This window comes from Pan paniscus, chromosome 19 (assembly GCF_029289425.2).
Source record: "Pan paniscus chromosome 19, NHGRI_mPanPan1-v2.0_pri, whole genome shotgun sequence".
NCBI lineage: Eukaryota > Metazoa > Chordata > Mammalia > Primates > Hominidae > Pan > Pan paniscus.
The window spans coordinates 75,810,707-75,823,158 of record NC_073268.2 but is presented as its reverse complement, the minus strand read 5'-3'; the positions used below and the strand labels follow the sequence as shown (position 1 = coordinate 75,823,158).

The 12,452-nt window shown below is 39.3% G+C and overlaps 1 protein-coding gene across 2 annotated transcripts in view; it reads right to left on the bottom strand.

Moving 5' to 3' along the window:
* Positions 1 to 12,452, bottom strand: part of CLTC (clathrin heavy chain) — a 77,893-nt gene that overhangs the window by 34,033 nt on the left and 31,408 nt on the right. For both annotated transcript variants that reach the window (XM_008970551.5, XM_003817354.6), the window contains exons 5-7: positions 9,593 to 9,706; positions 4,897 to 5,070; positions 357 to 554 (exon numbers count right to left, since the gene is read on the bottom strand). In XM_008970551.5, coding sequence (XP_008968799.1) covers positions 357 to 554; positions 4,897 to 5,070; positions 9,593 to 9,706 — 486 coding nt within the window. The remainder of the gene's footprint in view (positions 1 to 356; positions 555 to 4,896; positions 5,071 to 9,592; positions 9,707 to 12,452) is intronic.

Below are 12,452 nucleotides of genomic sequence, written 5' to 3'. Positions count from 1 at the left end.
ATTGGACAGTATGTATTTCATGTCCAAGTTATGGAAATAAAATCAGTAACTATCATTTATGAGGTCAAACAGTATAACACCTAAATGACTAAACATTACTACATCTGTGTAAATCAAAAGCTTGCTAGACCCACATATCCTTCTAACAATCTGGGTTTTAAAAAACTAATCAAATCCAGAGAAAATTAACCAAATCTAGAGGCATTGACAAGGAATTCTACTAAAGGAAAATGTAACCCAAATGTAATCTAAAAACAGTTTATCTGTAGGAAGCTGGTTCCTTTTCTAGCAATATAAGAAACAGAATATTAACAATGGATTAATGTCATGACAACTTCATTTTCATAACTCTTTACCTTTGGTGCATTAGCAGCCACCTTTGCTGCCTCCGAGTAATTTCCCTGGGCAAAAAGAGCATTAAATTTCCGGGCAAAGAGTTCTTCAGCACCGGCTAAGTTATTACGTACAGCCATTCTCAGAGCCAAATCAGGATTTTGTAGAACATTGGTGATGTAAGGAATTATGTTTTCTTCTTCCACACACACTGACAGAACCTGCAATTTAAAGAATAAAATGTAGCTGCAATGTGTTCATTTGGATACAAATGATACCAAATCTGTTTAGAACAGGTTAATACTGAGTCACAAAGGTAATGAAATTGTGACAGCTGTTTTCTTGCTGCCATTAAAAAATAATGAAAGGAAGGAAGACAAGGAGAAAAAAAATTAAGGAGATTTGAAAACAAATGTCATAGGGTGTTAGGCCATTATGTGGTTCCTAAAATATGGCTATTCTATAATCTAAATAACTTACTTCATTGTCCAAACTAACTGCTTTGATACCATCTATTCATTCTTAACACAGTCAGCATCAAAAATTAACATTCCCACTTAATTGAGCTCTGAAAGACAACTCCACATAATTTAAAACTTCTTGAGGACTTCAATCTTAATAACCTACAGAAAATGACACTGAAGAAGCTATGATATCTAAATGACATTTAGGGTTCACTTGCAAGTTGTTTAAGGTATACTCCTTTTAATTTTAGGATTTTTCTTTACAAGAATTTTTCGGTAATTTTCGTTAATTACATTTTCATTCCTAGAGAGCAGATTATATACTCAATGAAGGGAGGGACCACTGAATCCTCAAGCAGCTAACATAATACAAGGAACATGGTAGGTGCTTGAAAAAATAGGCCGGGTGCAGTGGCTCACGCCTGTAATCCCAGCACTTTGGGAGGCCAAGGCAGGTGGATCATGAGGTCAGGAGTTCAAGACCAGCCTGACCTACATGGTGAAACCCCACCTCTACTAAAAAAAAAATATAAAAATTAGCCGGGCATGGTGGCACGCGCCTGTAGTCACTAGGGAGGATGAAGCAGGAGAATTGCTTGAACCCAGGAGGCGGAGGTTTCAGTAAGCCAAGATGGCACGACTGCACTCCAGCCTGGGCAACAGAGGGAGACTCTGTCTCAAAAAAAAAAAAAATTAATTAAAAAAATAAAATAAAAATAAAATAATAATAATATCAGTAAAGGCCAATTTCTAATTGCTTGTTTGGAAAATTACCTACCCTCAAACCTCTCAATGACACAGAATATTTTCTGGCTTGCCCCAAAAGCTGAACTACTGTCAACTGCCACAGAGAAAGGGAGTCCTTCTCTACCCATCCATCCCTTTCCCCAGTGCAGAACTAGTCATATGCCCTAGCTTATAAACTACTCATATTACCCCAACAGCACTTCTCAACCTAATATAATTGTATAATTTTTTCTCAGTTACTGTTCACATGAGGAAAGGGGGCTTGTCTTTGTTTAATTGTATTACTAGCAATATGCAATTAGTATAGCATAAAACGTATTTAATTTGTTGAATAAATGAATATAGGAAATTTCTGTCCCCAAATCAGTAAGAATTGAAAAATACTTGAGAACTCAGTGAACCAAATAGATAGATAGGTAACAGTCTGCCCTGCCGATTCTACTACTCCTTTCAGGGAAAATGAAGAAATTTCAACCTCCAAGATTTTACTTCTATAGGTCCGACCTCCATCCTCAAGGCTTATTTAAAGGAAGTAATAATTACTTTCTTTATAGTTATTTGCATTCCTGAGCCCCAACCTTAACTCAAATCTTACCTTAGGTTTCCCCACATACTGAATCCACAGTTTTATCGTTATCATACTTAAAGACTGTTCTAGCAGATTTCTAGCAACCAGTACTTAGTAAGATCTGCTACAGGAAACAGAAAAGGCTCCAGTGTCTTCTAAAGTACTCAGTTCTATCAAGTTAAGAATTTAAGTCAGATGTTGACTATAATATCACTTTAATTGATTTTGCTTTTTCAACCCATAGAAGCCACTTACTCATTCCTTCAGGGAATATGCCAAGTTGGTAGACTTTAGCAAAGAGTAGAAGAAAGCCCTAAGGTTACTGTAAATACTCATCTCTTTACTCAAAGTAGCTGGCACATAAAATTTGGGAGGAAGGGAAAGTAACAATCAACAAGTTCCCAGAATTAGAGTTATGAACACCAACAATGTGTCATGAAATTATTTAAGGTTAAGCGCTATCTTAAAACAGCACAACAGCAGAAACAAAAAGTGGCAAGGCGTGGTGGCTCACGCCTGTAATCCTAGCACTTTGGGAGGCCAAGGCAGGAGGATTGCTTGAGCCCAGGAGTTCAAGACCAGCCTAGGCAACATAGCAAGACCCTGGCTCTCTCTCTCTTTTTTTTTTGAGACGGAGTCTCGCTCTGTTACCCAGGCTGGAGTGCAATGGCACAATATCGGCTCACAGCAACCTCTGCCTCATGGGTTCCAGCAATTCTCCTGTCTCAGCCTCCCAAGTAGCTAGGACGACAGGCACCTGCCACCACACCCAGCTAATTTTTTTCGTATTTTTAGTAGAGATGAGGTTTCACCATATTGGTCAGGCTGGTCTCAAACTCCTGACCCCAGGTGATCCACCCACCTCAGCCTCTCAAAGTACTGGGATTACAGGCATGAGACACTGTGCCCGGCCCCTGTCTTTTTTTTTATTTTTTTAATTAATTAAGAGTTTTTAAAAAAAAGTCCCTGGCTTCACAACTTCATGATTATTAAATTATCACTAATCTAGTTCACCAAAAAAGACCAATATATTCTTGATTTTCCTTGAGACAGAGTCTTGCTCTGTCATCCAGGCTAGAGTACAGTGGTGCGATCTCAGCTCATAGTAACCTCCGCCTCCCAGGTTCAAGTGATTCTCTTGCCTCAGCCTCCCGAGTAGCTAGCATTACAGGCATGCACCACCACAGCCGGCTAACTTTTTGTATTTTTAGTAGAGACAGGGTTTCACCATGTTGGCCAGGCTGGTCTTGAACTCCTGAGCTCAGGCAATCTGCCCGCGTCGGCCTCCCAAAGTGCTGGGATTACAGGTATGAGCCACTGAGCCTAGCCTTATTCTTGATTTTTCTAAGCAAGACACTCATAACTGAATATCTGAAAGCTACTGAATTTTTAAAACTGCTTTTGTCCCAGACACTGACTGGTGCTAGAAATATAATTTACTAAAGACGATCCCTTTTTCTAATGATGAATAGTGACTGCAACAGCTTAGCGAGCAATTTTAATAAGTATGGTAAGTATTATGAGGAGAAAGCCCTAAGTTCTAGGAGTACAGAGCAAAAGCACCTAACCAGGTCTGGAGTTAAGGTGGGGCATGGGTAGGTAGGGATGCACTCCCTTTCCCTAGAGGAATTGTCTCTTCATATACATAACATTTTTCAAAAATTAACTGAATGAAGGAGAAACAAAATCTATCTACTTCCTTTGCTTATTATCTGGGAAAAATACTAATATGGAAGAAAATGAGTAAAAGGCAAGACCAGTAACAGTATTTTTAAAATGTTTAGCCATTTTTCAGAAAATTAACATACCTCCTGGTAAAATATTCTTATTAATATTAAAATAGGCTGTGCGCCGTGACTCACGCCTGTAATCCCAGCACTTTGGGAGGCTGGGGCGGATGGATCACAAGGTCAGGAGTTTGAGACCAGCCTGGCCAAAATGGTGAAAGCCCACCTCTACTAAAAATACAGAAATTAGCCGGGTGCAGTGACTCACACCTGTAATTGCAGCTACTTGGGAGGATGAGGCAGGAGAATTGCTTAAACCCGGGAAGTGGAGGTTGTAGTGAGCTGAGATCATGCCACTGCACTCTAACCTGGGTGACAGAGCAAGACTCCATCTCAAGAAAAAAAAAAAAAAAAAATTAAAATAATAAGATGACAGATAAAGAATCACTTGCTAGATGGTATGAAGAGGTTTTTCCAAAATGACAAATTTAGAACGGATAATATTTTTCCTACCAAACTGATTAGCTTTCCAGGCATCCCACAAGAGGTACTGAAACATATCACCTTCTAACATGTAATAGTAATGCTTAATTAAGGAGCTAGGAAAAGGGATGTAGGTAGAATTCTTTTCCCTGTAGTTGATAATTGCTCTGCCTTGGAGATAACAGAAAATTCCTTAAAAAGAATAGTCTGTCAAATATGACCCTAAATTGTTTCTTTGCATGGGGAATCACTTCTTTTGACAGTAATGCATCTATACAGTCCTAGATGGCTATAAACCAGTTTCTCTGAGACAGGATTAAAGAGAGACTTTGTATTCATACACATCTCTATTTTTAGGTATATATTCTTTTCTTTTTTATCAGCTTACATCGTGCTTTGATATATATTATTTTCTAATATCCAAAGTTACTATTTACTTTTTGGAAAAAAACTAACAGTAATATGTTTATTTTCTATTTTTTTTATCTTGGGGAGTAATTTCTCAAAAGGACAGGATTGTTCCCAACTCATCAGGTTATCTTATTTTATTGCTTAAGTTTCAAGGTTTCCTTACTTGTCCCTTTCTGTTTACTCCAATTATTCCAGCTGTGGCTTCATGAGGTGCAGTAACAAAAATTGTTTCTCCACTGATTCTATTCATGTAGATGCAGGTACCAGTCTCAAGATCATAGAGGTGGATATAACCATACTTGGTTATCAAGAACACCACATCATGCTTTTCACTGATCTACAGAAAGAAAATCAACATTTTAGTAAAATAATGAATCTACAAACAGAAAATAAAAACATTCAGTCTAATTCCATTTTAGAGATGGTAAAATTCCAGAACAAGAGGGTTATTTGAAAAATTATAAGCTAATATTTAAAGTTTCCTTCATTTTTACAGCACATTTAAATATGGATATCCCAAGCTCTTATATAACATGAAACTGATAAGAGGAAAGACAATTCAAAACTTAGATAGCACAGTTTACGTATTACAGGCATACCTCATTTTACTGCACTTTGCAGTGCAGATGAATCTTTACGAATGGAAGGTTTATGGCAACCCTGCATCGAGCAAGCCTATTGGCACTATTTTCCAACAGCATGTGCTCTCTTCAGTGTCTCTGTGTCACATTTTCATTAATTCTCACAATATTTCAAACCTTTTCATTATTGTATCTGTTATGTTGATCTGTGGCCAGTCATCTTTGATGTAACTATTATTTTGGGGTGTGATGAATTGCACCCACATAAGACAGCAAACTGAACTGATAAATATTGTGTGTGTTCTGACTGCTCCACCAACCAGCTGTTCTCCCGTTTCTTTCCCTTTCCTCAGGCCTCCCTATTACCTGAGACACAACAATATTAGGCCAATATAATAACTACAATTGCCTCTATGTGTTCTACCTCTCTTTTTAAATCGAAAGCTAGGAGTAATTTTAAGTTTAGTGAAAAAGACATGTCCAAAGCCAAGATAGGCTGAATGGTGGGCCTTTTGACCTAACCAAGTTGTGAATACAAAGGAAAATTCTTGAAGGAAATTAAAGTGCTACTCCAGTGAACACATGAATGATAAGAAAACCTAACAGCTTTCTTGCTGATATGCAGAAAGTGCACTGGTGCAGTGGCTTACAAATGTAATCCCAGTCTCATTTTCTCACATCTAAGAAAACGACCACAGACAAAGTCAAACTCTAGGTACTTGCCATATTGAGATAATGTTTTGCAGGCCAAAGAGAAATAAAACGATTCTACTTTTGAATTTATGTAACTATCTAAATGAGCAGTTTTTTTCTCTTTTAAAATGTTATAGGCCAAGTGCAGTGGCTAATGCCTGTAATCCTAGCACTTTAGGAGGCCGAGGTGGGTGGACTGCCTGAGCTCAGGAGTTCGAGACCACCCTGGGCAAAACAGTGAAACCCTGTCTCTACTAAATACAGAAGAAATTAGCCAGGCATGGCAGTGTGCGCCTGTAGTCCCAGCTACTGGGGAGGCTGAGGCAGGAGAATTGCTTGACCCTGGAGGCGGAGGTTGCAGTGAGCCGAGATGGTGCCACTGCACTCCAGCCTGGGTGACAGAGTGAGATTCCGTCTCTAAAAGAAAAATGTTATACACAGCTGGGTGCAGTGGCTCATGCCTGTAATCTTAGCACTTTGGGAGGCTGAGGCAGGTGGATCACTTGAGGTCAGGAATTCGAGACCAGCCTGACCAACACGGTGAAGCCCTGTCTCTACTAAAAATACAAAAAAATTACCCAGGTGGGGCGGTGCGCGCCTGTAATCCCAGCTACATGGGAGGCTGAGGCACAATAATCACTTGAACCCGAGACGTGGAGGGTGCAGTGAGCTGAGATTGCGCCACTGCACTCCAGCCTGGGTGACAGAGCGAGACCGTCTCAAATAAAAATACAAATAAAAATGTTATACACTAGCCAGGTGCAGTGGTATGTGTCTGTATCCCAGCCACACAGGAGGCTGAGGCAGAAGGATCACTTAAGGCCAGGAGTTTAAGACCAGCCTGGGCTGGGCATGGTGGCTCACGCCTGTGATCCCAGCACTTTGGGAGGCCAAGGTGGGCAGATCATTTGAGGTCAGGAGTTCAAGACCAGCCTGACCAACATGGCGAAACCCCGACTCTACTAAAAATACAAAAATTAGCCAGGTGTGGTGGCGGGTGCCTGTAATCCCAGCTACTCGGGAGGCTGAGGCATGAGAATCGCTTGAATCCAGGAGGCAGAGATTGCAGTGAGCTGAGATTGCGCCACTGCACTTCAGTCTGGGCAACAGAGAGACTCAGTGTCAAAAAAAAAAAAAAAGACCAGCCAGGGCAACACAGTGAGACATTGTCTCTAAAATATTTTTTAAGTAGCCAGGCGTAGTGGCATGTACCTGTAGTCCTACCTACTCTTAGCTACTCTGGAGGCTGAGGCAAGAGGATCAGTTGAGCCCAGGAGTTCCAAGGCTGCAGTGAGCTATGATCACAGCACTGCCTTCCAGCCTGGGCAACAGAGGGAGACCCTATCTCTTTAAAGAGGGAGAGGGAAAGGGAAAGAAAGAGGGGGAGAGAGGGGGAGAGGGAGAGGCAGAAGGAGAGGGAGAGGAGGCCGGGCGTGGTGGCTCATGCCTGTAATCCCACCACTTTGGGAGGCCGAGGTGGGTGGATCACGAGGTCAGGAGATCGAGACCATCCTGGCTAACACCGTGAAACCCCATCTCTACTAAAAATACAAAAAATTAGCCGAGGGTGGTGGTGGGTGCCTGTAGTCCCAGCTACTCGGGAGGCTGAGGCAGGAGAATGGCGTGAACCCAGGAGGCGGAGCCTGCAGTGAGCCGAGATCGCACCACTGCACTCCAGCCTGGGCGACAGAGAGAGACTCCGTCTCAAAAAAAAATAATAATAAAATAAATAAATAAAATAAAATAAAAGATCCAACCAGCTACAACATTCTCTTAAGCCAAAGCCTAATCTCGTTTAAGGCCCTAACTCTCCTCAATTCTGTGAAGGCTCAGAGAGGTGAGAAAGCAACAGAAGAAAAATTTGAAGGTAGCATAAGTTGATTCGTGAGGTTTAAGCAAATAAACCATCTCTATAACATAAAAGTGCAAGGTGAAAAACCAAGTACTGATGTAGAAGCTGCAGCAAGTTATATGGAAGATCTAGCTAAGATCACTGAAGGTGGCTACACTAAACAACAGATTTTCTCTACAGAGAAGTCAATGCCTGGCTTTAATGGACAGGCTGACTCTCTTATTAGGAACTAATGATGCTGGTGACTTTAAGGTGAAGCCAATGCTCATCTGCTATTCCAAAAATCCTAGGACCTTCAAGAATTATGCTAAATCTACTTTGCCTATGCTATAGAAATGGAACAGCAAAGCCCTGATGACAGCACATCTGTTTACAGCATGGTTTACTAAATATTTTATGCCTACTGTTGAGACCTACTGCTCAGAAAAAAAAAGATTCCTTTCAAAATGTTACTGCTCATCGACAATGCACATAGTCACCCAAGAGCTCTAATGGAGATATACAAGGAGATTAATATTGCTTTCATGTCTGCTAAGACAGCATCCATTCTGAAGCCTATGGATCAAAGAAGTAATTTTGACTTACAAGTCTTCTTATTTAAGAAATATTATTTCATAAGACCACAGCTGCCCTGAATAGTGATTCATCTGATGGATCTGGGCAAAGTAAATTTAAGTGAATCTGGAAAGGATTCACCACAGTAAATTTAAGTAATGGTCAATCTGGAAAGGATTCATCATTCTAGATGTCATTAAGAACATTGATGATTCATGGGAGGAAGTCAAAATATCAACATTAAAAGGAGTTTGGAAGAGGCTGATTCCAACCTTCATGGATGATTGAGGAGTTCAAGACTTGAGTGGAGCAAGTAAGTGGAGATGTGGTAGAAATAGCAAGAAAACCAGAATTAGAAATAGAACCTAAAAATGTGACTGAATTACTGTAATCTCCTAGTAAAGGAGCTGCTTCCTAAGGATGGGCAAAGAAAAGAGGTTTCTTGAGATAAAATCTACTGCTGGTAAAGGTGCTGTGAACATTGCTGAATGACAACAAAGGATTTAGATTATTACAGAAACTTAGTTAATAAAGCAGTGGCAGGGTTTGAAAGAACTGACTCCAATTCTGAAAGATCTACTGTGGGTAAAATGCTATCAAACAGCAATGCACAGAGAAATCTTTTGTGAAAGAGTCAATTGATGCAGCAAACTTCTTTGCTGTCTTATTTTAAGAAACTGCCACAGCCACCTCAACCTTCAGCAACCACTACTCTGATTATTCAGCAGCCATCGACATTGAGAAAAGACTTCCCACAAGCAAAAAGATTACAACTCACTAAAGCCTCAAATAATAATTAACATTTTTTAGCAATAAAGTATTTTTAAATTACAGTATGTATACTGTTTTTCTAGACAATGCTATTTCACACTTTACAGTAGACTACAGCATAGTGTTAAGTGTACCTTTGATCTGCACTGGGAAACCAAAGAATTCTTATGACTCACTTTGTTGTGGTATTAACTTTATTGTGGTGGTCTGGAGCCAAACCTCATAATAGGCCCAAGGTAGTCCTGTACATGAAAGGCCAAGGTATTATTTTACAAAGCTTCACTAATAAACTTTAAAAAAGTATTCTTTTAAGCATCACTTAAATTATATCTACCATGAATAGTCTTTGGGTTAATTTCTTTTAAGAGGAGAGATTTTTAAAAAGTCATTTATTTTGCTTAAAATACCTGCATTGCAACAGGAAAATCATTTTGTGCTTCTGGAGGAAAGAAGACATCCACTGCCTTCTTTGGAAAGGGCTGGTTCCCTGTAGGTGGTGTGCCAACTTCAATAATATGTAACTGTTCAAAAGAAAATCAAAATGTATATAAACCTATACATTAGCAGTTGATCACAGAAGCTTTATTTGTAGCCCCCAAATGGAAACAACCAACATGTTCTACAGAAGATCAATGTTAAATGGTTTCGGTTACATCCATACCATGGAATACTTGGTAATAAAAAGGAACAAACTTTCATGAACATTATGGTGAGTGAAAAAAAAGAAGCCAATCTTAAAAGGTCACATACTGTATGATTCCATTTATGTAACATTTCTAAAGTGACAAAATTATAGAGATGGAGAATAAATTAGTGGTTGCCAGGAGCTAGGGATGGTGTGAGAGAGGGGGAGTGGGTGTGACGCTACAGTCATAAGGGAAATCACTGTGGTGATAAAATAGTTATCTACTCATGATAAAATGACACAGAATTATACAATTGTACCAATGTCAATTTCCTGGTTTTTCTACTGTACGACAGCTGTGTAAGATGTAGCCATTGGGAGAAACTGGGTAAAGAACACAGGGGACTGTTCTGTATACTGTCTTTACAGCTTCCTATAAATCTGTATTATTTTAAGATAAATACATTTTTAAAAGTCAGCTGATACTCGGGAGGCTGAGGCAGGAGAATTGCTTGAACCCCGGAGGTGGAGGTTGCAGGGAACCGGGATCGTGCCACTGCATTCCAGCCTGGGCAACAGAGCAAGACTCCATCTCAAAAAAAAAAAAAAAAAAAAAAAGTCATCTGAATATCTGAAATAATCATACCTCAAATAATCTACCTGAAATAAATGGTATAGAAGGGTAATACATTACCTACAATGGTACTTTTCTCCTAGCTTTAAATTTTAATTTAGTATTTCCAAATAGAAACCTAAGTTGTTAAATTCTTCTCTACCTATACATATACACTAAAACAGAATGAATGTATATACCTAATTTGAGTTGTCTCTCTAATCACAAACATCCCATAAACTAAATGAGAACATTTTGGTTTAAAATATCCAATGCTGCACATAAGCCAGGCAAGAGAAAAGTAAATAATCTCAATGAAAAAGTACTATATATTTTCCTTAGTCATGCCAGAAATGAACTCAGACAAAAAAAAATTCAGTTTCCAAGACACATACCATATGAATGTTATAGGGTCTCATCATCCTTCATTAGGATGACTAGCCATACTGAAAAACTTGGTATCTTCCTTCAAAAGCCATGGCAGACAGGATAGCACCATGTATGAAATAATAGGCTCAATAACCTATAAACAGGTTTCCAGATACTGTTCAAAATGACATTGAAACTTTTTTCTAGTAGAACTTTTCAATAAATGTCCTGGCCTTATGTTTTAAGGATAATATCTAATTTCTAAAACTATGTGTTTTTTTCTGTTTAAATTTCATCTATTCAGATCTAAATATCAGTGCTTTCTACCACTGTCACATTGAGGTGTTGGTAGCATTATCCTCAATTCAGGGGCTATCGTGAAATTTTAAGCAGAATTGTATCTCATTACTTACTGTTTCCTCTCTCCTGACAGGCTACAGATGATATCTTAAGCAATCTCTATCTCAATTTTTAAAAACTGCTTACTTACAAAGAGAGAGACACATGTCCTAACAAAAGTGAAGTTCAAATTTTTTGGTCTGCCTAGAATCTAAACCCTCTTCCTGATGGGACAACAAGAGGGAAGATACTCTTTACAAGTTTTGTTGGTGGTAGAACCAGCCTTCTGTTTTAGGAGCACCAAACACCAAATAATTATTTCCAAACCTCTCAGACATAAAATGTGGGCATCTGATCTTGCCTAAAACTAGACTTTGAACAGGGAGCTAGGAACACAAAAGTATGAGGATTTCAGAGATGCTACTCTGGTAGTGGAAATAGTAGTCAAATCGAATTTCCAAGCATCCAGAAATGCAATCATGGATCCAGAAGTGTCCTCAGAGTTCTGTGGAATAGTTGTTGGCTGGGACCCTGACCACTGCTCATTTTCCATTATTTCTCCTCATTTCCCAGTCTTGGTTTTACAGCCTCCCCAGCTGTTGTAAACTATCCAATATCCTTCACTAAATAGACCATTGCTCTAATCAACCAGACCTTGTTTCTATTACCTGCAACTAAGTCTAATATACAAAGTACTACAATCTGTCCAGGCGATTCCAATGTGTAGTCATGGTTGAAAACCTCTAACTTAAGTCAATGTTATTCACCTGTAGTCTACATTACCTCTATATCAAGCCATATAAGGTATTTAAAATGCAGATTATATTGGGAGACCAAGGCAGGAGGATCACTTGGACCCAGAGGTTTGAGACCAGCCTGGGCAGTATAGTGAGACCCTGTCTCTACAAAAATACAAAATTTAGCCAGGCATGGTGGCACATGCCTGTAGTCCCAGCTACTCGGGAGGCTGAGACAGAGGGATCACTTGAGCCCAGAAGGTCGAGGCTGCAGTGAGCCCATGACTGCGCCACTGCACTCCAGCCTGGGCAACAGAGTGACACCTTGTCTCAAAAAGCAACAAATAAACAAAAAAAATTATAGGCAACACCTACTAAATCAAACTCTCTAGATGTACAGCATATAAATGTGCACTTTAGCAATCAATATAAACAGCCAACAGAACGAGTTGTGAAAGAACATTATTCATTTTAGACAAGTATCACTAGATGCAAAATTCGAACAAATTAAGTCACCACAAATGTGAATACTAAAATTACTTAGGAAGGGAGAAGGCTATTTTGAAATTAGATGACTAATTCAT